The sequence below is a fragment of the Brachyhypopomus gauderio genome, chromosome 9 (genome assembly GCF_052324685.1).
Source record: "Brachyhypopomus gauderio isolate BG-103 chromosome 9, BGAUD_0.2, whole genome shotgun sequence".
Taxonomy (NCBI): domain Eukaryota; kingdom Metazoa; phylum Chordata; class Actinopteri; order Gymnotiformes; family Hypopomidae; genus Brachyhypopomus; species Brachyhypopomus gauderio.
The window spans coordinates 24,397,540-24,423,617 of record NC_135219.1 but is presented as its reverse complement, the minus strand read 5'-3'; the positions used below and the strand labels follow the sequence as shown (position 1 = coordinate 24,423,617).

Sequence of the window (26,078 nt, the reverse complement as noted above, 5' to 3'; positions counted from 1 at the left end):
ACCTTTGTACCCGTCACTACAGATAATGACGTGGGCGTCATAGTCAATTCCTGCCTGAATTTCATTGCCACTGCAAACAAGCACATCTGTGCCGATCTTCCATGTAATCCCATTTCTACCTTGAAACCATCCATCACTCTTACCGCACACCACACACTGGTCACACTGATTTCATATACTGTATATCCTGCACCACTCTAATTTACTGTGATGTTTCAGTCAGGCTAATGTTAGCTTGTTTCTGATGCTATGGGTACTTGTTAGCATTGCTTTATTTGGATCTTCCTGAAAATATCTTTGTGAAGTACCCAGGTAGGGCTAAATGTTCTCATTACTGGTTTCATGTTTTATTTAGCATTGTTCTTATGTTGCACAGTTCTGCTATCAAAACATATATAAGCATTGAAATAAGTGTGTGCTAGTTATTTTACTGAATAGATACTGCTGCAGACTACCTTTCATGTTTAGAAGTATTCATTTCTACATTTTTGTTGGAGATAGTAGTTGTAGTTTTATTTAGGTCCATGCCATCCAAACTCATCCGGATATGGTTTGATTGTTCCAGTAGCAGAGCATCTAATTTTCCTGGTTCATCAATAAAGCACTGACTGGCTTGACCAAGGAACGGAACCCCAGTCTGCATATGTGTATGAATATATGATATGAATTAATTTTTGTATTTCATCTGTGAACATACAGCTGATGTGACTCACCAGAAAGCTAATCTGTCCAAATGCATTTTGTCAGTATGCATTTTATTAAAGGCCATGCTGTCTTTTTAGGCTTTTTTACAACAGTGGACCTTCTTCCATGGAGCCCATTGTTGTTTAAAAAGCCATTTTTCAATCAGATGGTGTGAAAACCTTCAAGTTCCTTAGCCTTCAAGTTCAAATTGAATCTCTTTGGAAGTTTTCCTTGGCTCTTTACCTAACATCTAAATTGTCCTTCTGTTTAACCTAGGGTTAATTTTCCTTTTATGGATGTGTCCAAGGACTTTTCTTAAAGACAACCTAATATGCATTTGTTCGATATTTTTTTAATTGTTAGAAAGTATATGACTTTGGTAATGGCAAAAAAAATGCAGTTTTATAAAAATGATTTTGCCCTGGAATAAAACCTTTTTAGTTTGTTTGTTTCGGTATAAATTGAATAAATATGAATATGAGTATGAAAGAATTACAAGTTCTGCTCTGATTGGCTGGTTTATTGTGAGGCACCATGATAGAACATGACAAAATGTTCAATCAATGTGACAATTGCTACTTGCTGGATAACTATGAAAGAATAACCATGTATCATCATGGCAGCTAAGCATTTAGTTTGAGACTGCATTGGAGGATTCTGACAAAACTGATCAAAATATTTACTAGATGTTTTGATCATCCTTTCCACTTCAGTTGTGAAGTTAACGTTTTCTAGAAGAAGCAGGATTGGATATCTCTAGGTAACCAAACTAGCTAGCTAGTTAGCTTCTGAGTTAATGTCTTGTTGATGAATTGTAAATGGGAAATGTACCTGACAGAGGGACTGACAACTTACATTGTTGACTTACATAACAATACAAACTATGGGACATAGACAGGAAAATCATACTATATAAATAGTGATAGCTAGCAATGCTAGCTAATTACTTAGAAATTATAAGTAGAGCTTGCTATCTACTAGCTACTTGCTTTCAATCTTGACACAAACTAAATTAAACTTGTTAGATTGACAAATTGACAGCAACCTGTCTAGAAACCTGGTAAATATAAATGTCAACCAAACCAATTCCACTGTTGTTGTTTTGTTCTTCACCGCACCTGCATAAGTGTTCAGTTTTGGTTGTGCTAGTCCAATGAATTATTGACTGGGCTAGAACATAGTATATGCAAATTTGGATATATAAATATCAATAAACCTAAACTGTTATGTAACATTCTAGAATATTTGGAATTGGTGTTTTTTTACTGTTTGTACCCTGATGTACTTATGCAAGATTTTTTTTGCTGGAGGTTACAACAGAGTCTGATGATAAGTCTGATCCAGAGAAATACTTCAGTGTGTCCTCTCTTTCAACACGTATAGCATGAGCTAAGTCTTCATATATGACTTCCATAAGAAAGCGCTTTGTGACAACATGTGTTGTGAAAAGCGCTTTACAAATATATTTGATTTGATTTGATTTGATAAGAAACCCATAGTTCTTAAAAACATTCACACATTCACATATTCAAATATTCATACATTTCCATTATGACATCATCCTACAAATAAAACAGTAACTTATAGTTAAACTTTTCAGGATCCTCCAGGATTATGCAAAGATCACATCCCTTTTTAAGTATTTCCACTAAATTCCTACATATGAGACAAAAACAGCAAAGACATGCTTGTCAATATTGATAAGATAAATGAATATTAATTTAATAACTTTGGTACTGTAGTAAGCAAGTGCTCTAGATGTGATACATGTACACCGATTAACACAACCCCTAAAATAACCGGCAAAAAAGAATCAAATGTCATCATCCATTCCTTCTCATGCATTATTGCAGGAGTTGTCGACTGCATTCCTTGCAAGAGATCTAATCAGCTTCACATTGGATAAACCAAAATAAGGCTTGCTGCTCAGTTTACTGAACACCTTCAAACCAACAGAATTAAGTATTCCACTGGCAGGACATTTTAATTCTAGTGGACACTGTATTAATGACGTACCTGTTTGCATTGCCAGTTGTTGGAAACTAAATGAAAAAGATCTGATCTGCACTCTTGGAATGACACCATACAGTGAATGTTATCATTTTAGTATCTAGTTTTTCAAATATAAATTGGTTCCTGTGCAAGTACTTTGCTTGCCCAGCTGCCCGAAATGTTCTGTTTCTCTGGAAAACACCTACTAGAGTATACTACAGCTACTCATCTGGAATCTCCTTGGGATTTATAAATATAAGATGGTGATTGAGAAGATATAAGTGAATCTTAACTGAACAAATAATAAACACGTATGTTCTCTTCAAATTTTTTTTTTAAATGGTCTGTGTCAAAGTGTCATGTGTTAAAAGTTCAATGGGAGTGCACCGCAGAAGACCTAGTAATAAGATAAGATCGTTCTTTATTGAAATTCACATTTCAATTCCCTGAAAAACGTTGAACTGACGCAATTAAAAAATATTTATACAGCAAACCTTAATGTATCAATTTGTATAAAGTCATCACTACTGATTATATAGAATACATTAACTCTTCATGTTAGTGCAGATAAAAAATTGTTCAGTGATGTAGTTCTGATTTAGTTAATATGAATTAATGGATATTTACTAGATATATATGTTATTTGGTCTTTATGTAACTTTTTCTTTAACTGTTTATTTTTGAGCAAGGTTTAATGAACAATGAATGTGATATAGATGTGCCACATATATCATATATCGGCACTACCTTACTCTATATTTACAACATAGTTGTAATAAATTCTGTAGTCCAGCTATCCTATTAGGCCAGCTATCCTATTGTTATGTAGGCCAGCTATCCTATTGTTTTGAATATATAAACCTACCTTTTTTTTTACCTACCTTGCTGCTTTTTCTCAAGAAAAACCTTAAATTGATGCTAAAGTAAAGCTAAGCCATATTTATACACAAAAGCTCCACTTATTTTTTTCTTATTGAACTTCCTGCACTTTTTGTTTGTACACTAGCTTTTTTTTCAAAATTTGTGGCTTTGTTATATGCAAATAACCAAGCAGCTCAAACATTTTTTTTACATAGAAATATTTTGTTTGCATTTTTTGTTTGTTTTTTGTTTTACATTAGTACTTTTTTAGTTTAAGCAACCTGTTTAAATGTGAATTGAATGTAAACAATAAAAAAAACTGATATAAAACAAGAGGTGATATGGTAACTGATATCGAACAAGGGGTGCTATGGAAACTGACATCCAACAAGAGGTGCTAAGGTAACTGATATAAAACAAGGGGTGCTATGGTAACTGATATCGAACAAGGGGTGCTATGGTAACTGACATCCAACAAGGGGTTCTAAGGTAACTGATATAAAACAAGAGGTGATATGGTAACTGATATCGAACAAGGGGTGCTATGGAAACTGACATCCAACAAGGGGTGCTAAGGTAACTGATATAAAACAAGGGGTGCTATGGTAACTGATATCGAACAAGGGGTGCTATGGTAACTGATATAAAACAAGGGGTGCTATGGAAACTGACATCCAACAAGGGGTGCTAAAGTAACTGATATAAAATGCAAATAACCAAGCAGCTCAAACATTTTTTTTACATAGAAATATTTTGTTTGCATTTTTTGTTTGTTTTTTTTTTACATTAGTACTTTTTTAGTTTAAGCAACCTGTTTAAATGTGAATTGAATGTAAACAATAAAAAAACTTATATAAAACAAGAGGTGATATGGTAACTGATATCGAACAAGGGGTGCTATGGAAACTGACATCCAACAAGAGGTGCTATGGTAACTGATATCGAACAAGGGGTGCTATGGTAACTGATATAAAACAAGGGGTGCTATGGTAACTGATATAAAACAAGAGGTGCTATGGAAACTGACATCCAACAAGGTGTGCTAAGGTAACTGATATAAAACAAGGGGTGCTATGGTAACTGATATAAAACAAGGGGTGCTATGGTAACTGATATAAAACAGGGGGTGCTATGGTAACTGATATGAACAAGAGGTGCTATGGTAATTGATATCAAACAAGGGGTGCTATGGTAACTGATATAAAACAAGGGGTGCTATGGTAACTGATATAAAACAGGGGGTGCTATGGTAACTGATATGAACAAGAGGTGCTATGGTAATTGATATCAAACAAGGGGTGCTATGGTAACTGATATAAAACAAGGGGTGCTAAGGTAACTGATATAAAACAAGGGGTGCTAAGGTAACTGATATAAAACAAGGGGTGCTATGGTAACTGATATCGAACAAGGGGTGCTATGGGAACTGATATAAAACAAGGGGTGCTATGGTAACTGATATCGAACAAGGGGTGCTATGGTAACTGATATAAAACAAGGGGTGCTATGGTAACTGATATAAAACAAGGGGTGCTATGGTAACTGATATAAAACAAGGGGTGCTATGGTAAGTGATATAAAACAAGAGGTGCTATGGTAACTGATATCGAACAAGGGGTGCTATGGTAACTGATATAAAACAAGAGGTGCTATGGTAACTGATATCGAACAAGGGGTGCTATGGTAACTGATATAAAACAAGGGGTGCTATGGTAACTGATATAAAACAAGAGGTGCTATGGTAACTGATATAAAACAAGGGGTGCTATGGTAACTGATATAAAACAAGGGGTGCTATGGTAACTGATATGAACAAGAGGTGCTATGGTAACTGATATCAAACAAGGGGTGCTATGGTAACTGACATAAAACAAGAGGTGCTATGGTAACTGATATAAAACAAGGGGTGCTATGGTAACTGATATAAAAGAAGGGGTGCTATGGTAACTGATATCGAACAAGGGGTGCTATGGTAACTGATATCGAACAAGGGGTGCTATGGTAACTGATATCAAACAAGGGGTGCTATGGTAACTGATATGAAACAAGAGGTGCTATGGTAACTGATATAAAACAAGAGGTGCTATGGTAACTGATATAAAACAAGGGGTGCTATGGTAACTGATATAAAACAAGAGGTGCTATGGTAACTGATATAAAACAAGGGGTGCTATGGTAACTGATATAAAAGAAGGGGTGCTATGGTAACTGATATCGAACAAGGGGTGCTATGGTAACTGATATAAAATAAGAGGTGCTATGGTAACTGATATAAAACAAGGGGTGCTATGGTAACTAATATCAAACAAGGGGTGCTATGGTAACTAATATCATCAACTTATACAGAGCGACTTACATTTCTATCTCATTTTTATACAAGTGTGCTCACTGTAATAATTGAGGGTTAAGGGCCTTGCTCAGGGGCACCTCAGTCATGGCCTCATTACTTAACCAGTAAATTAAAGTCATTTAACTCAGAGTTGGTATCGGTACTCTGTATCGGCAGATACCTGAAAAGCTGGTATCGGTAAGGAAAAAGTGGAATCCGTATATCCCTAATTATTATTATTATTTAGATTTTACATGTGTTCATATTTATAAAGCAAAATATACACTAGTACTCACTACTGTGCTGATCCATTAAAAGCATTAATTATAGGAAATAATCTATTCAATTAAGGTATTAAATCATTATTATACTGTTATTCGACTGTTTAATGAATGCATTATGTATGTAATTATTCTGAAGCATTAGCCTTTAGTTTGAATTAATGTAATTCTAGAAAAGACAATATAAGTGAATTAAAATGCAAGTGAATTTGTAATGCATATTATGTTATACGGATACAGATAAAATGTTATGTATTATGTAATGATTTAATTCTAATCATTATGTAATGATTTAACTTCTAACCATGTAATTAAGTTACAATCCATACCATCTTTATAAGGAAGACCAGACCAGTTGTGAATTAGCCCACATGCTTTAAGGCTTTGACAGTGTCTAGCAGAACAGCTGACAGCTCTCTGGGTCACTTAGAGGATTTCCATAATGTGCATGCACACACTCACACACAAACACACACTCACACCACTAACACTAGCACCACCAACACCAACATCACTGTAAATTCAATCCTTCTGTTGCTGGAGTAACAAACTACTTCTCAAGTTAATTGCAGCCTGGTTGTCATGGAAATAAGTATACACAGAAAACTCTCATCCCTCCCAGTAAGAGACCAGATCACCAGGTAGCATGTGAACACAAAGACAGAGATGTAATTACTTACTTTGTATAGTTTGGTAAAGCAGTTTGGAAAAGGAACTTCTATATTGGCAGACTACTGCTGGAAGAGTTACTGTTGTTCTTGAGTCCAAATACAGATATAAAATCATGCACATATTTTAAAATACACGGACTTGTGCTAACGGGTCGCCCAATGGAGGATGGGTTCCCTTTTGAGTCTTGGTCCTCCCGAGGTTTCTTCCTAATCCCCACCATCATAGGGAGTTTTTCCTCGCCACTGTCGCCTTTGGCTTGCTCATTAGGGATCTGGACCCATACGATTGTAAAGCTGCTTTGTGACAATGTGTGTTGTGAAAAGCGCTATATAAATAAATTTGACTTCGACTTTAAAAGTATATTTGCATATATTAACAAAAAAGCTTAACATTTTGTTGTCCAGTATTATTATAACACTGACATTTCTCTAAACTATTTACATGAGTTATTGCCAATCAAATACTGCAATCATGATAGTAAAACAATGTATTAGAGTTTCCATCTTTTCACCTCCCTGTCTCACAATCACTCTGCAGTGTTTACTGCCTGCATCACGTACAGCTCTCTCCATAAACATCGCACTGCAGTGTTTACTGCCCGTCTCACCTACCCTTCCACTGCAGTGTTTACTGCCCGTCTCACCTACCCTTCCACTGCAGTGTTTACTGCCCGTCTCACCTACCCTTCCACTGCAGTGTTTACTGCCCGTCTCACCTACCCTTCCACTGCAGTGTTTACTGCCCGTCTCACCTACCCTTCCACTGCAGTGTTTACTGCCCGTCTCACCCACCCTTCCACTGCAGTGTTTACTGCCCGTCTCACCCACCCTTCCACTGCAGTGTTTACTGCCCGTCTCACCTACCCTTCCACTGCAGTGTTTACTGCCCGTCTCACCTACCCTTCCACTGCAGTGTTTACTGCCCGTCTCACCCACCCTTCCACTGCAGTGTTTACTGCCCGTCTCACCCACCCTTCCACTGCAGTGTTTACTGCCCGTCTCACCCACCCTTCCACTGCAGTGTTTACTGCCCGTCTCACCCACCCTTCCACTGCAGTGTTTACTGCCCGTCTCACCTACCCTTCCACTGCAGTGTTTACTGCCCGTCTCACCTACCCTTCCACTGCAGTGTTTACTGCCCGTCTCACCTACCCTTCCACTGCAGTGTTTACTGCCCGTCTCACCCACCCTTCCACTGCAGTGTTTACTGCCCGTCTCACCTACCCTTCCACTGCAGTGTTTACTGCCCGTCTCACCTACCCTTCCACTGCAGTGTTTACTGCCCGTCTCACCTACCCTTCCACTGCAGTGTTTACTGCCCGTCTCACCCACCCTTCCACTGCAGTGTTTACTGCCCGTCTCACCTACCCTTCCACTGCAGTGTTTACTGCCCGTCTCACCTACCCTTCCACTGCAGTGTTTACTGCCCGTCTCACCTACCCTTCCACTGCAGTGTTTACTGCCCGTCTCACCTACCCTTCCACTGCAGTGTTTACTGCCCGTCTCACCTACCCTTCCACTGCAGTGTTTACTGCCCGTCTCACCCACCCTTCCACTGCAGTGTTTACTGCCCGTCTCACCCACCCTTCCACTGCAGTGTTTACTGCCCGTCTCACCCACCCTTCCACTGCAGTGTTTACTGCCCGTCTCACCCACCCTTCCACTGCAGTGTTTACTGCCCGTCTCACCTACCCTTCCACTGCAGTGTTTACTGCCCGTCTCACCTACCCTTCCACTGCAGTGTTTACTGCCCGTCTCACCTACCCTTCCACTGCAGTGTTTACTGCCCGTCTCACCTACCCTTCCACTGCAGTGTTTACTGCCCGTCTCACCTACCCTTCCACTGCAGTGTTTACTGCCCGTCTCACCTACCCTTCCACTGCAGTGTTTACTGCCCGTCTCACCTACCCTTCCACTGCAGTGTTTACTGCCCGTCTCACCTACCCTTCCACTGCAGTGTTTACTGCCCGTCTCACCCACCCTTCCACTGCAGTGTTTACTGCCCGTCTCACCCACCCTTCCACTGCAGTGTTTACTGCCCGTCTCACCCACCCTTCCACTGCAGTGTTTACTGCCCGTCTCACCCACCCTTCCACTGCAGTGTTTACTGCCCGTCTCACCTACCCTTCCACTGCAGTGTTTACTGCCCGTCTCACCTACCCTTCCACTGCAGTGTTTACTGCCCGTCTCACCTACCCTTCCACTGCAGTGTTTACTGCCCGTCTCACCTACCCTTCCACTGCAGTGTTTACTGCCCGTCTCACCTACCCTTCCACTGCAGTGTTTACTGCCCGTCTCACCCACCCTTCCACTGCAGTGTTTACTGCCCGTCTCACCCACCCTTCCACTGCAGTGTTTACTGCCCGTCTCACCCACCCTTCCACTGCAGTGTTTACTGCCCGTCTCACCCACCCTTCCACTGCAGTGTTTACTGCCCGTCTCACCTACCCTTCCACTGCAGTGTTTACTGCCCGTCTCACCTACCCTTCCACTGCAGTGTTTACTGCCCGTCTCACCTACCCTTCCACTGCAGTGTTTACTGCCCGTCTCACCTACCCTTCCACTGCAGTGTTTACTGCCCGTCTCACCTACCCTTCCACTGCAGTGTTTACTGCCCGTCTCACCTACCCTTCCACTGCAGTGTTTACTGCCCGTCTCACCTACCCTTCCACTGCAGTGTTTACTGCCCGTCTCACCTACCCTTCCACTGCAGTGTTTACTGCCCGTCTCACCTACCCTTCCACTGCAGTGTTTACTGCCCGTCTCACCTACCCTTCCACTGCAGTGTTTACTGCCCGTCTCACCTACCCTTCCACTGCAGTGTTTACTGCCCGTCTCACCCACCCTTCCACTGCAGTGTTTACTGCCTGTCTCACCCACCCTTCCACTGCAGTGTTTACTGCCCGTCTCACCTACCCTTCCACTGCAGTGTTTACTGCCCGTCTCACCTACCCTTCCACTGCAGTGTTTACTGCCCGTCTCACCCACCCTTCCACTGCAGTGTTTACTGCCCGTCTCACCTACCCTTCCACTGCAGTGTTTACTGCCCGTCTCACCCACCCTTCCACTGCAGTGTTTACTGCCCGTCTCACCCACCCTTCCACTGCAGTGTTTACTGCCCGTCTCACCTACCCTTCCACTGCAGTGTTTACTGCCCGTCTCACCTACCCTTCCACTGCAGTGTTTACTGCCCGTCTCACCTACCCTTCCACTGCAGTGTTTACTGCCCGTCTCACCTACCCTTCCACTGCAGTGTTTACTGCCCGTCTCACCTACCCTTCCACTGCAGTGTTTACTGCCCGTCTCACCCACCCTTCCACTGCAGTGTTTACTGCCCGTCTCACCCACCCTTCCACTGCAGTGTTTACTGCCCGTCTCACCTACCCTTCCACTGCAGTGTTTACTGCCCGTCTCACCTACCCTTCCACTGCAGTGTTTACTGCCCGTCTCACCTACCCTTCCACTGCAGTGTTTACTGCCCGTCTCACCTACCCTTCCACTGCAGTGTTTACTGCCCGTCTCACCTACCCTTCCACTGCAGTGTTTACTGCCCGTCTCACCTACCCTTCCACTGCAGTGTTTACTGCCCGTCTCACCTACCCTTCCACTGCAGTGTTTACTGCCCGTCTCACCCACCCTTCCACTGCAGTGTTTACTGCCCGTCTCACCTACCCTTCCACTGCAGTGTTTACTGCCCGTCTCACCTACCCTTCCACTGCAGTGTTTACTGCCCGTCTCACCTACCCTTCCACTGCAGTGTTTACTGCCCGTCTCATATAGCTCTCTGCCACTCCACTTCTCTCCTGCAGGTTTCTGCTGGGTCATTTCCATTGTGTCATTACGTCACAGAAAAAAACACATGCTGACTGCTTTTATACTTCCACCCTCTCTAAATTGTATGCAGCTATGTATGCAGAGTCAGACAGAGGCTACAGAACAGGAAGTAGCTATACAGGAAAGACACACACACACACACACACACACACACACACACACACAACCCTGAAAACAAACATGACAATGAAATATGAACTGAAATATTGATGTGACTCTTTTATGAGAATTACAAAAGTCCTCCTTCAGTGAGATATACCAAACACCAGTCCTGTTATTCACCTGAACAAACATCAGAAGTCTTAAGCTACATGTGGTACCCACCTGGCTACGATCTTTATCGACCTTCTTAAAGCACTTGTTGAGTGACAAGTTGTGTCTCACTGAGTTCTTCCAGCCAGTAGGGGCACTAGCAAAGTAGGGGAAGTGCTCTAGGATCCAGCCATAAATGTCTTTAACAGGAAGTCGCTTGGACGGGGCGTCCTCGATGGCCATGAAGATGAGACAGCTGAAGGAGTAGGGCGGCTTGCAGCTGGGACCCATCATTACTCCACAGGGCTCGCTGGGCTTCGGCGAGGGGGAGGAGGGGGAGGAAGGCTCACAGTAGCGCTCAGCATCCTGTAGGGGGCTCACACTTCGGAGGCCTGGGTGGCCCAAACTGGTCAGCAAGTCCGTGCTCTCGTGGAGCCAGCTGAGGCTGGTTAGCTCCTCGTCCTCGGCCCGGGAGAGCGAGGCAGACAGAGAGAGGGACAGGTCTCCGGCCGCCGGGTCCTGGTAAAGCTGACTCAGACCCTGCGCCACGCTGCCGCTGCTCGGACCCTCCGCTCTCTTACCGGGAGGCATGATGGCCACACCCACAGAGCCGGCCACGCCCACGCAGCCGGCCACGCCCACGCAGCCTGCCACTCCTGCAAGGGAAGAAAGTGACAGTGTGTTACTGTCTGAAGAAAATTACAGCTGAATAATTTTTAAAACACAGATGAGAACCAGAGCATGGATGCTAGAAAATTTGCCATCTCTGTGATTGTGGTCTTGATATAGACAATTGTATAAATTAATTCCTTTTTAAACAAATTTTCATAAAGTATAAAAGAATTGCTTATAAATGATGAACTTTTGAGTATTTTCAGCCACTGTGGTAAACATTCATCCTCTGATTCATACCTTAAGTACATACCACCCTTATTCTCAGCTGCAAAAGCAGCACAAATGTTCAATTGTGATGCCCCAGTCACACCGACCATTTGAGAGGGAGAAGCGTGCGTTGTGCTTGGGCTTGGATTGGGCTTGGATTGACCCCGGGGTGCTAAACTCAGGCTTCATCACACAGATGCTCATTCTGCAACACACGATCATCCATGTGACTCCAAATGTTTCAGTTGAATCAGCCAGGATCACTATTCTAGTTCCAGATGTTCAGGTCAACATGTGGTCACCCTAAATATTTATCTTTCAATTGTATTAGTTTATAACTATTATGTATGTTTTTTCATAAACATAAATCACTGTTTGTCAACTAATTACATCCACCGAAAATGTTAATAAATTCTACTTAAATACCCCTAAAATTGAGTGTGAGTGTGTTTGTGTATGAGTGAGTGAGAGAGAGAGAGAGAGAGAGAGAGAGAGAGAGAGAGAGAGAGAGAGAGAGAGAGGATATAAGGTCTATGGGGTTGGTTTGCCTGAGGATAGGATTATACTGGGAGTCAACCTGGCCTATCCACAGATACGTATCTAAATCAGAGCTTATCACACAGTGCCCAAGGCAGCGTGGGTAATCTCCTCCCAGTCTTTACCTTCACCCCAGCTATAATCAGCTGTAACTCATACTAACAGAAGGAGGATGTGTACACACACATAAACAAAGATTTATGTATTACTATAAAATAAAGTCTTCATTAAACATCAGTGATGCTATATAAAGTCTAAATATAATCACTTGATGGAAAATAACTTTTTCTGTTAGGTTATTTTTTGGAAAAACACTAAAATGCCTTAAGGAAATGTATGTGCGTCAGATCCGATATGCATCAATTCTAATTCCTGCACTTGATCAAGTATTCCTGAGGATTTAAGACATTCGGGAGGTCAGAGGTCACTCAGCATTCTGTCAATATGAATGAATGGCAGATGCCACAGTCAGACCAGTCATATGGCTCAACATCTACATCCACAACACCAGAAGGACAACTCCAACCAGCATGAAGAATGAAGAAACACATTTACACAAAACACAGATCACCATGGTAGCCATGCCACACAGCAGAAGATAGGTTTGTGGGGATGAGTGTGGTTGGGGGGGTGGCACCATACTGATCCCCCAAACCTTCTGCCGTGTGGCATGGCTACCATGGTGGTAGGGGCTGGAAGACTGTGACCATGCACGCACAACAGATGGGATGTTTAAGGTTCTAAGGTCAGAAGAATGACAGAAGAATGACAGAAGCTCTTGGCAAATGAATAATTTAAAGGCTCTCTCTTATTAATCACCAAACATGATTATGTGAAAACTATAAAATCACTACAAACAGATGACTGGTTAATATTTTCAGAGGTAATAACAGAAGATTTGAGGTCATATGCTAGGATTTTTTTCTCACAGTCTTTCCTCATCTTTATTTATTGGAAAGGAAAAAAGCAATAAAATGTAATGTACTGCGTATATGATGGCTGGTGGAGTGCTGTAGCATACTGATGAGTCTACTGATAACCACTCAGCCTGAAGACGATCTCACTCTAATTTATGATCATGATCATTCTCTAACAGCGTCAGGATGATTTGACTCCAACAGTCTGTTTATTGCATGTTGCAGGATTCGGACTGTAGTAACGGACTGATCCTGATTCAACACACCTCTGTCATTAGTTGCTTTTCCAGCCCTATAAGTCAGACTGGGAAGGTGAAACTAAACTCTGCTTAAACGCTGCAGTGCTGTGACCCTTTAGCACCCAAGTCTGATGTTATACGAGTGCAGCTACATACAGTCACAGGCTGCATGGTCGTACTTCAGGGAACAGACACGCATATGGTGCCCAGCTTTACTGCTAGGGTTTCCATGGCGCCACTGCCACAAAACATTATATATGACAGAAAAGGGCCATCTAATTTTACCGTTGCTATGACGACAAACTACTCCAGCAAAAGCCCATCGGAGCTGGCAGTGAAGTTCTCCAAAGACTCTGGATTAAACCCTCACTGCCCCCCCAACTCCACACTGCTCTCCTGTCTCACTCCACACTGTTCTCTCCTGTCTCACTCCACACTGTTCTCTCCTGTCTCACTCCACACTGTTCTCTCCTGTCTCACTCCACACTGTTCTCTCCTGTCTCACTCCACACTGTTCTCTCCTGTCTCACTCCACACCGTTCTCTCCTGTCTCACTCCACACCGTTCTCTCCTGTCTCACTCCACCCTGCGCTCTCCCCGTCTCACTCCACCCTGCGCTCTCCCCGTCTCACTCCACCCTGTTCTCTCCCGTCTCACTCCACCCTGTGCTCTCCCCGTCTCACTCCACCATGTTCTCTCCCGTCTCACTCCACACCGTTCTCTCCCGTCTCACTCCACCCTGTTCTCTCCCGTCTCACTCCACACCGTTCTCTCCCGTCTCACTCCACCCTGTTCTCTCCCTGTCTCACTCCACCCTGTTCTCTCCCATCTCACTCCACCCTGTTCTCTCCCTGTCTCACTCCACCCTGTTCTCTCCCTGTCTCACTCCACCCTGTTCTCTCCCGTCTCACTCCACCCTGTTCTCTCCCTGTCTCACTCCACCCTGTTCTCTCCCGTCTCACTCCACCCTGTTCTCTCCCGTCTCACTCCACCCGGTTCTCTCCCGTCTCACTCCACACAGCTTTGTCCACATGAACTTTGGTCTTGGACTTATTTTACCTGAAGGCACAATCTCAGGAATCAGCAGGAGTTCATATCAAAGCTGCACTTGAGTGATCGAGCATCACGCTGCATAATCACACATCTGGCCTAATGTTTCTACACTCACAAATTTCCCGACCATCTCAATGAGTATTTATTCATAATGAAGCCATGTAAGAAATACTGAGGTGTCCTGGGCTGACCACAAGCCCCCTGCTCTTGCCAGGACTGGGATGGTTTTTGGGAAGAGCGAAAACATGTTGCTTATTGTCCCGGCCAGTGCCCACATGACGTCTGCTCTACACACCACTCCCAAACTGTTCCCAAACTGGACTGAGCAGGGAGACTCAGGGAATGTTTCAACTTTTCTCTAATCTCCATTCATGCTATTTTCCGGTGTTTTTTTTTTATATGAAATCTTCTTGATAACTATCAGTTTGCTTTGTTAATCTACAGACTGATAAGGTGTATCTGTGTCTAATCATCTCTCTGTTAACCACAAATTTGAAGAAAAAACATTAAAACATCCAAAATCAGATTTTGCTGACCTGTAGTTGTTCTGTGAGCTGAAGGACAGCATGCACCTTTAACAGGTATAATGTTGTGATACTGAACTGCTGTTTCCATGATTGAACTACGTTACTCATACACTACGTTAATGAGGTTTAATGACAAAAAAAGGCATGAAGTTAATAGATGATGGGTTAGAGGTTAGGAGAAGAGGTAAGATCACTTTATCGTGGGCAACTATTAAAAAGAACTTCCACCATTTGACTCAGCAGAGACACTTGGCCATTTGACGGCAGTAATGAACATTCACATGGAGAAACAAGCATGTGGAAACATGCCAATGTTAACACATTTTTTATTAATTTATCATGATTTTAAGTACAAAATGTTTATTAAGTTATGTCAAAGAAGTGAAAACGAGACTGAAGTGGGCTGTCTAAACAAAAAACACTCTTAAAAAATTAAACATGCTGTTATATGGTTTGTGTTTGCTTCAACGTCTGAATTGTGTTGGACAAGTAATTTTTTACTGAGCTTATCAAATATTAAAACTATACAAGAGAAAACATAATACAGTTCTGTGTGAATGTTGGCTGAGGTGAGGAGGTGAACACCCCCCCCCCCTCCCCACACACACACACACACACACACACACACACACACACACACGTCCCCCCCACTCAGACCCTGAAATACAGCCTTGTTTAGGTTCCATTTCCTGTGTTCCCATGACAACAGTGTTAGGGCACACTAGGGCATACACATACGGCCAACCAATCAGACGACACATCTCTGCATCAAAGTATGTGACCCAATCCTGCAGCCCACAGTGTCGGGCTGTTGTGTGAGCAGGGACAGGAAGGGGCAGGTCAGTTTCTAATGGGGTTTTGTGAACATCAGCCTCCCCGTGTTAGGATTAGGGTAGGATTAGGGTAGGATTAAAGGTCAGTCTTACTCTCAGTGTAATATGTCTGTCTTTTTTCTGTGTTGTTCAAAGTGCATGCCACTAGATGTCAATGTCACAAGGTGCACTTGAATCTCACAAGTGCAGAAGACCCATGGGGTCACGTTCCTCTTGTGTCGTATTGACCCCAACACCATTCCCACGCCGCTACCCAACACCCACGTGAACACACGTGTGGGGATGAGGTAATGACTAGGCATAACGCTAGGTTAATAAGATCAACACTAACACGGTCCGTCTCTGCTCCTCCACTATGGCTGATGAGCTGACCACACCCGTTGGGTTGATTCTATCTCTGCTCCTCTCCTGAGCACAGAGAAGATGACCCTGCCAAGCTCACCACAGCTTCAGAGCAGACAACCCCTGCTCACTGTGCTGCACACACACATTAACACGGGTTAAGTCCCAAAAGACTCCGGACTTCTCATGAAGCCCTCTACACCAGGCCCGACACAGTCACATGGGCTAAAGGTGTTTTTGTGGAGTGCACTACACCATAGGTCAAAAAGAGCTATTAAGAATTCAGCCATGCACTACACCTTAAGTGAGAACATAACTTCTGTTCCCACATAGATAATAACAGGGCAATAACACATTCCTTACAGGTAAGTCTGGAGACATCTTTAAGACATCTTTACAATACCCCAGACAGTTATTTCCATTCATACAAGATCAGGCTTCTATTGATTTGAATGGAGTGATACCATGCATGACACCAACCTTTTAATGGCCTTTTTAATGGTCAATAGTGGATGTGGTCACCGCCCTTTTCTCATCACTAATCCCTATATAAAAACATCACTAATCCCTATATCCAAAAGAGTGTGAAACATTTCAGACTTTACCGTTACAGTGGAATGCTCCACGACCTTTGAACTTCATGACAAAAATGTTCAAATGAATGCACTGAAAAAAATGTAAGTTCCTACAAGCTCCTACAAGCTTTGAAAGTTCATGTGGTGCAATGGTTAAAATAATAAATACAAAGACCAACATGTCATGCAGTTTTTTGACAATGTTAAAATCATTAACAGGAGAAATCACAGAAGCCAGATTAATGTATCTGATGAAACAAATAGCTATTCAGAAAAGTAAGCTATTCAAATGTTAACCTAGAACAGTTAGTTACTCAAATATTAGGCTAGCTCATGCTAATCAGATAAGCAAAATCAATTCATCACCACATCATTACTACATTTATTTCTTAGTTTTTGACCCATTTGGACACAGTGACCAATTTGTATTGTTTGTTTTGTAAATGATGATGAAATCATAGGACTGAATAGTGTCCAGTGTGTGTACAATTTGGATTTTCACACTACAAAGTACATAATCCAGGTACTTTTCAATTACTGTGAATTCTAATCTTTTGATACACTAACCATCCTGCATGTATTATTCTGGCACAGATACTTTACTATTCAGTACACAAGATTTCGGACATAACCATTATGTCAACACACTAGTAAAAGTACTGACTGAAGAGCTGTGCCCGAATCTGTGTCCTACACACCACATAGGGGCACTGCCAGGGCTTTTGGGACACATGAAAAGATGTCACGTTGTGCCCCACCACCTAATAATGTAATTATTATTTAAGGGCCCCTGTCAGTCACACTCCCCCCACCCCACGTGGTACCTATGTCCCTACATTAGACAATCAGAATTACTACAGCAACGTTGAAGAGAACAGAATGATTTCAGACACTATACATTTTGTGGGTTAGCTCATACTGTGTGACAGCAGACTGCACTGGATAAACAATCTGAAGATCATACCAGAGAACGTGCAGAGAGAAGAATGACGCTCTACTCTGGAGGAACCAGAGAAGAATGACCGCTCTACTCTGGAGGCACTAGATGCAACCGCAAACGAGTCCAAAACTCCAAAATGAACAGCGCTGAAAGGAGCTAAACAGCTAAAAGAAAAAGATTCAAATAGTTTCTCACCACTTGAGCAGGACTGTCTGTTAATTTTGGAAAGCAGAAGTCTGTATCGCACTAAAAATAGCAAAGAAAACCTACTGACTGTACACGTCCTTCTTTCTGTAGCAAATGTGTTTTGGGCAGTAGGACATGCAGCCTCTCCACCATCAGATCACTAGCCAGCTCAGCCAAAAGTTAACAAGCCACATTCATTTTCCAGCAGATCTGGCAACTTCTTTGATCACGCTGCATCCACATCACTCCAAAAAAAATCTGACTTAGACTGACATACACGTTTATTTGGGGCTCTTGGGTAATCAGCCAGCCAGTAGGCTCAGCTCCCAGGAAGATCTTGACGAGACATGTAAGTGCACTTAGCATTGTAAACTTTCATTTACACTTCCTGTGTAATGATAAACCATTATACACTACTGCCTGCACACTTTCAAGTTCCCTTCTAACTGAATATTTTTACTGCCTATAGTCTTACTGAGTCTTACAACTAAGACAACTTGAAATGTACCTTATATAGGGGGTCAAATTTACAGATGATATTTCAATCACTCAGCTAGGAGGTGACTAGGACAGATGGATATACAGACAGGCTATATTGTACAAAACTTTGGTATAATTTCAAACATAACTTTTAAAAGAAAAGTTTGGATGGAGGACAAATTCTAAGAACACAGATGAGAAAACGATAAAAAATACCAAATGGAAATATAAACCATATGCTCACGTAATGTAATATTAGTCCAGGACTGTGTCATAAAGAGAATACTAAAAATAGTATATGCCTTGTTATGTCTTTAGCATCAAGTAGTTTGGTTCATTTTAATTAAATAGTAAAAATTCCTGTACATGTTCTGCTATAAAATGGAGGCGCAGTATTTTAAGTGTTGTCTACAGTACAGGAGAGTATACGTGCAGCAGTGCAGGAGTATTGAGGTGTAATAGTATAAGAGTACAGACATGCAGGAGCTCAGCACTAAGTGCACAAGTACAGAAATGAAGGTGCACAAATGCACAATGGTGTATAGTTGCACGAGTACAGGGGTACATTAGTGTGGGAACACAGAAGGGAAGAGTACAAGAGTGCAGATGTTCAGAGCTCAGGGGTGATTAAGGGCAGGAGTGCAGGAGTGCAATAGTTCACATGTGCAGAAGTAGCCGAGTTCAGGACTAGTACTAATGAAGACAGTCTAACTCTCCACGTGAATCTCAGTGTCCATTTTATATATATAGGACATATAACCTCTGTCCTCTTATTTTTTAATATTTTTTAATGTTTTAGTCATCTGGGTGCAGCAGATCAATCCCCTCTTCACTACATATTTGCATTTTTTAGGTAAGGAATGACACAACCTGTGTAGAGATCAATCACCTGTTTGATGAAGGAGGGTCCTGTGGCTCTTCTAGCAGGCATCAGCTCAGCCAGCCTGTTCTCAGCCCCGAGCTCCCTCCTGCTGCTAATGCCATGGCAACAACTATTCCCCTCACCTGCCTCCAGCTCTCACGCTGCAGCCTGACATTACGCTCTGTAGTCCGACTACACCTTGAGCATCTTTACATGTTTACATCTTTACATGGTTACATATTTACCTCTCAACCAAACTGAGATGAGCCATTTGTGAGAAACTGCAAGTGTGCTGGTTGTGCGGCACTCTCTCCATCACCCAGTGGTAGTGGTGGTGGTGGTGATGATGGTGATGGTGGTGATGGTGGTGGTGGTGATGGTGGCGGTGATGATGGTGGTGATGGTGTGGTGATGTGATGGTGGTGATGGTGGTGGTGATGGTGATGGTGGTGATGATGGTGGTGTGTTGGTGGTGGTGGTGATGATGGTGGTGATGGTGTTGATGGTGGTGATGGTGTTGATGGTGGTGGTGATGGTGATGGTGATGACGGTGGTGATGGTGGTGATGGTGTTGGTGGTGGTGTTGGTGGTGGTGTTGGTGGCGGTGATGATGGTGGTGGCGGTGGTGGTGGTGGAGGTGGTGATGGTGATGATGGTGTTGGTGGTGTTGGTGTTGGTGGTGGCGGTGATGGTGGTGTTGACGGTGTTGACGGTGTTGATGGTGATGGTGGTGTTGGTGGTGGTGTTCGTGTTGGTGGTGATGGTGGTGGTGTTGATAGTGGTGGTGTTGGTGATGGTGATGGTGGTGGTGATGATGGTGATGGTGATGGTGATGGTGGTGGTGATGGTGATGGTGGCGGTGATGGTGGTGGTGATGGTGGTGATGGTGGTGTTGGTGGTGATGGTGGCGGTGATGGTGGCGGTGATGGTGGTGGTGGTGGTGGTGGTGATGGTGGTGGTGGTGGTGATGGTGATGGTGGCGGTGATGGTGATGGTGGTGATGGTGGTGGTGTTGGTGATGGTGGTGATGGTGGTGGCGGTGATGGTGGTGATGGTGATGGTGGTGGCGGTGATGGTGGTGGTGATGGTGGTGGTGATGGTTGTGGTGATGGTGGTGATGGTGATGGTGGTGGTGGTGGTGTTAATAGTGATGGTGGTGGCGGTGTTGGTGGTGATGGTGGTGGTGATGGTGGTGGTGGTGGTGTTAATAGTGATGGTGGTGGTGGTGTTAATAGTGATGGTGGTGTTGATAGTGATGGTGGTGGTGGTGTTGATAGTGATGGTGGTGGTGATGGTGGTGGCGGTGATGGTGGCGATGGTGGTGGTGGTGTTAATAGTGATGGTGGTGGTGGTGTTGATAGTGATGGTGGTGGTGATGGTGGTGGCGATGGTGGTGGTGGTGTTAATAGTGATGGTGGTGGTGGTGTTGATAGTGATGGTGGTGGTGGTGACGGTGGTGGTGATGGTGATGGTGGTGGTGATGGTCATGGTGGTGGCGATGGTGGTATTGGTGATGGTGGTAGTGGTGGTGGTGGTGGTAGTGGTGGTGGTGGTGGTGGTGATGGTGATGGTGGTGGTGGTGATAGTGATGGTGGTGGTGGTGGTGATGGAGGTGGTGGTGATGGAGGTGGTAGTGATGGTGGTGGTGGTGTTGATAGTGATGGTGGTGGTGGTGTTGATAGTGATGGTGGTGGTGGTGACGGTGTTGACAGTGTTGGGGGGGGGGGGGGGGGGGGGGGCACCATGAGCTCAGAGGAGAAGTGTAGTGAGCTCAGAGGAGAAGTGTAGTGAGCTCAGAGGAGAAGTGTAGTGAGCTCAGAGGAGAAGTGTAGTGAGCTCAGAGGAGAAGTGTAGTGAGCTCAGAGGAGAAGTGTGGTGAGCTCAGAGGAGAAGTGTAGTGAATTCATGTCACGCATGGAGAGCAGGAGGGGCAGGAGGAGCAGGAGGTACACAGCAGGGTGTAGATCTGAAGATGGCCACGCACAGCCCTCCGTAACCCCACCCTCCTCCCTCCGTAACCCCACCCTCCTCCCTGTGTAACCCCACCCTCCTCCCTCCGTAACCCCACCCTCCTCCCTGTGTAACCCCACCCTCCTCCCTCCGTAACCCCACCCTCCTCCCTCCGTAACCCCACCCTCCTCCCTCCGTAACCCCACCCTCCTCCCTGTGTAACCCCACCCTCCTCCCTCCGTAACCCCACCCTCCTCCCTGTGTAACCCCACCCTCCTCCCTCCGTAACCCCACCCTCCTCCCTCCGTAACCCCACCCTCCTCCCTGGATGGGGTTTCCTCCGTCACCCTGCCCCCTCCCTGTGTAACCCCACTTTGTTCATTCTGTCGCACGACCTTCTTTGCGACGTAACCCCATCTTGCTCCTTCATGTCCTTGGGTTGTTGCTTTGTTCAAAATCTCCCACAATCCTGAAGCCCCAGTGTGTTGTTCCTTTAACAATAAGATGCTCTCAGATTCCTGCCCTGGGAATCTGTGCACCCCACTCTCATGTGACGGGTAATATTACAGGATCTGTTGTGAAGGGGTGGCTAACACTCAGCCCTTCTTGTCCTACCCAACACACCTGCACAACTCAGAGTTGCGTGACTCAACACACCTGTGCAGCGCAGCTGGGAGGCCTGGTGTTAAGGCACAGGTGGAGGGCACAGCAATGATACTCTAGCAGGAGCCCAATCCTGCTGCTTTCATGAGAATACCTAATTCATCCCGAGTTAATGTGGACCTGGGTCCAGAGAAGAGAGCAGGTTAGCCCTTTTAGCAGTTTCTCCCTCGATCTCTCTCTCTAACCCTCCCTCTCTCTATCTCTCTATCTCTCTTGAGCTGCAGTCCTGCTAAAACTTCACTTTTACTCTTATTAGTGTTATTTCAGAGCAGTGGCATGCACACTTAACTCCATCTCACCGTGAAGAGACGACGAAGAGAAAGTGACCTTCACCTCAGCTAAACACTGAGGGTCTGATAAGCAGGTCTAGGTTTGGCTGGCTGCCCCCCAAAATAAATGTCCACGTGAAAGTAAAGGCCAAGCTGTAGAGAAACAACTCAGGATAAAATATGGCTCTCGCACTCAGGTACATTTCAAAAAACGGTAGCAGCATCTGATGAAACACACAAATTTAAGAAGAAGACAGGTTTTGCCACTATTATGATCTGCACGTGTAGTGTGTGTTGTTCTCACTCCAGCGTGTGTATAAGCTTGCCTGCGATTGCCACAGAGGGAATAACTGACCCAAGACACACTCGTTACACTCTTAACAAGTTCTAGTGACATCTAAACCTCTCCACACAATAAACAGCATACACAGACCTTTTACCCGGGGTAGCACACACAGCTTGAGTGGTGTTGGACAATCACGTTGGGGAGTACTCATACACGTCTCCCCATCTCTGGATGATGCGTGACACACAGGGTCCTTCCTGGCGTCCCCTCACCTCCCAACTCAGCCTCTGGGCTGTTGCTGTCAGCGCCGGGGCCGTTGCACTGACATCATACGCAGAGGTATTTTTTCCCCTCACTGTGCCAAGGAGCAGACCCACGCGCAGGTCGCGACAGAGACAAGAGTGGCTAGACGAGAGAGCGCAGAGACGCGCAGACACCACATAGCTGGTTTGGAGAGAGGTGTGTGGGCATTGAGTAAACATATAAGTGAAACAGACGGCTTGGTTTGAAAAGGGTACATATTTGGTAAATAAGTGCCGCTGTTTCTTTGGAATGTGATGATGCAATCTATTCCGTGTTTTGGTGGAGTAAGCGGAAAGTGGGAAAGCAGAACAAGACGTTTGCAGGATTTAATAGAGGGATTTTATTAAAGCAACGTCTGCTCTGGAATCAGATGCCACAGTTAGCTCTTCCCTCACTGTTAGATTTTTCTTTGTCTTTGCTTACATTAATTGTACTAGTTTACTTTAGAACTTTCTGCGATATTAACCGGAAGCTCTTTAGCCTGGTCAGGACCACCACGAGCTTTGTCAATAAAATAGCTGTAAGCTGAGATCAGCGGAAAGCCTCTGAGCTGTGCGAGTGAGCTGCCGGGTCCCCGAGGTCCTGCCGAGCGCTACACAATCACAGGGTGCACTCCTCAAACTGAGCTCTTACATTCAGACGCATTAAAGGTCGACTCCGGGAGTCTGGACACCACAGTTCGGCAGGTGAGAGGAAACATACCGGCGCATCCAGATTCAACTGGACCAGTCCTGTGCGCTCCCTGGAGAGATTCTTTTGGCCTGGTTTTCTTGTATATTTTAAACCGTGTACATGTGTAGCATTTACACCACTCTAGGTGATAACAGTACAGGGATAAAGAATATACTCATACAAGACTAGATGATTCTAACTGAGTCATCTCAAAAAGTGAATTCCTGGGAAATTCCCCAAGACCACTCTGAAGCTCTAAAGCTTTAATTAATGCTCATGTTTCCTAAAACTCTACCCTTGTACATGATATCCAAATATGACCTCAGTTTTAATAGCAAGAGGAAAACAGATTGTGCTTACATCATCTCCCTCAATGTCAGTTACATAATGGGCTAGTCCCAGTGATAACTGCATACAGCTCTACACATTTGAGAAACAAAGGCATGACATCATCACTCAGCCATCTCACATGACATCACAGACTTTAGTTACAGTGTGTACCTGCTAGGACGAATCATCAGCCTGTCTGAGAGAAGAATAGCTAGAGTATGATTATCAAGTTTTAATATTTCTTTCAAGCACATAAGAGGCTCTTCATAAAAGCATAAAATAAATCTACACACACCCAAACACAAATCACACAAGCAATGTTGACAAAAACAGACAAACCTAGACCATGAAGTTAAAGGAATAAATACTGAAAGGATGGTGGGGTCACTAGTAAGCTCCAAGCTCTTGGGCAGAGCTGCAGAGGGATAAGTCTTTCTGCCCAAGCTTATGCCTTCCAACAATCCCAGCATAAAGTGACTAGACTCCTGATAGCATTCCACACAAACACACAAAACTCGCACACAAACACACTGGTGCGCACACGCATATTCACACAACTTCCTTCAGCACACCACTCTTCCGCTCCTCAAATAAGTTCAAGGACATGACGGAAGGCAGTGAAGAGGAACTCACTCATGCACACACACACACACACACACACACACACACACACACACACACAAATGCAAACAGCAGTGCCTGAACAGTAGATTTGATTTTGCTAATAATTCACGCTTCATCAAAACATACAGCATGCACACATAATTCAAACACCTTTAAACTCAAGGAAACATACATGATCAGTCAATGAGCTCGCACAGAAAAACACACACCCCAAAGTCATTGCATGATGTGAAGAGCACAGATGCTCACACACGCACACACACACACACACACACAAACGTCACTGTGTGGACAATGAGAAGCTATTGGGAAACACACAATTTCAGCTGTCACACCACGCTGAGCCTCCTCTGCTGCTGTGTGTCTTGTCTGCCCCTCACAAATAGTTTACTGCCTTTAAGTATAAAACACACACCACATGTTTATCTAACTGCGTTTGTCAAAGAGATGACCAGTTCTCTGTAGGATGTCTGTTCAGTGCATGTCTGCCCTAAAATACCAGTAGACATCTTCCTTCAGCAACGAACTTCTTTCCAAACCTACAAAACGCCGTGTCCTAGCCAAACACACATTTCTGCAAATCTGCCCTCTTCCAGGAAATCTCCCTCAGGGCCAGACAGCACGCTCTCACTTTTCTACTGATAAACTGGACCAGTACCTCTCCAGCCAGACTAAAGGAAACACACTTGAAGTAACTGGAAGACACACACATACACACACTTGCTCACACATACGAGTGAGGAAAAAGTATTTGCCTCAAGTTTAGTGATAACACATGTGCACATTCCTTTAGAGAACTATTTGGCTGTCACCAGTACACACTCAAACACATTTGTGCTTCCTCTACAAAGAGCTCTCTTACATGTAACACAACCCTGGACCTGGACCTGGACCTGGACCTCACCTTATAGTCCTGCTGGTGCTGCTCAAGCCCTCCACATGGACCTCACTTCATCTACTCGCTCAGATCCCACAGCGAAACCACTCCATTTCCACCACAGGGCTGTTCCTGCACACACCACAACAGCAGCTGTGTTCCTCTAGTCTCCTTCGATTTCTCTCTCTCTCTCTCTCTCTCTCTCTCTCTCTCTCTCTCTCTCTCTCTCTCTCTCTCTCTCTCTCTCTCTCTCTCTCTCTCCCTCCCTCTCTCTCCCTCACCCCCTCTCTCCCTCCTTCTTTCTCCAGTTTGCCTTCTCTCAGCTGTCCTAGGCTCAGCTGCAAGCGCTGAAAACGAGGCTCCCCCAGGTCCTAATGCTCGTCAAATTCAGTGAATGAACGCCATTGTCTACGTTCATACTTCTTCAGAACCTTTTTTCATACCCCGTCTGTTGCGTCGAGATGATCGTGCCCGAATAATCGATCAGTAGGTTTAAATACTTTTAAAAGATAGTTAGGATAGTGAAGATAGTGAAGATTACCACGTTCTCTTTTGAAGGTTTATGATCACAGCCTATTTTGACTTTTACACACATAGGTGATGGACTTGCAAATAAACACAAGGATGATGGATTTGAAGTTTTTAATATGATATGGCATAAAACTAATCACAAACGTTTTTAGTATGACGATGAAATAAAAAACCCAGTTGACACCCAGTTTTAAAATGTATTACGTGTGCCAGAAACAAAGTTCCTGCCACATCATGGCCGCAAAAAAATCAGCCACTAAACATATTAAAACGTATTAGTCTTTGTTTTAAAATTA

At 44.1% G+C, this 26,078-nt stretch overlaps 1 protein-coding gene across 2 annotated transcripts in view; it reads right to left on the bottom strand.

The window, feature by feature from the left end:
- Positions 1-25,460, bottom strand: part of ches1 (checkpoint suppressor 1) — a 45,525-nt gene extending 20,065 nt beyond the window's left edge. The window contains exons 1-3 of one of the 2 annotated variants that reach the window (XM_077018086.1): positions 25,279-25,460; positions 11,894-11,991; positions 10,977-11,560 (exon numbers count right to left, since the gene is read on the bottom strand). In XM_077018086.1, the coding sequence (XP_076874201.1) occupies positions 10,977-11,560; positions 11,894-11,990 (681 nt within the window). In that variant the 5' untranslated portion in view covers position 11,991; positions 25,279-25,460. The remainder of the gene's footprint in view (positions 1-10,976; positions 11,561-11,893; positions 11,992-25,278) is intronic. The other variant, XM_077018087.1, reaches the window with a different exon arrangement.
- Positions 25,461-26,078: the final 618 nt, after the last annotated feature.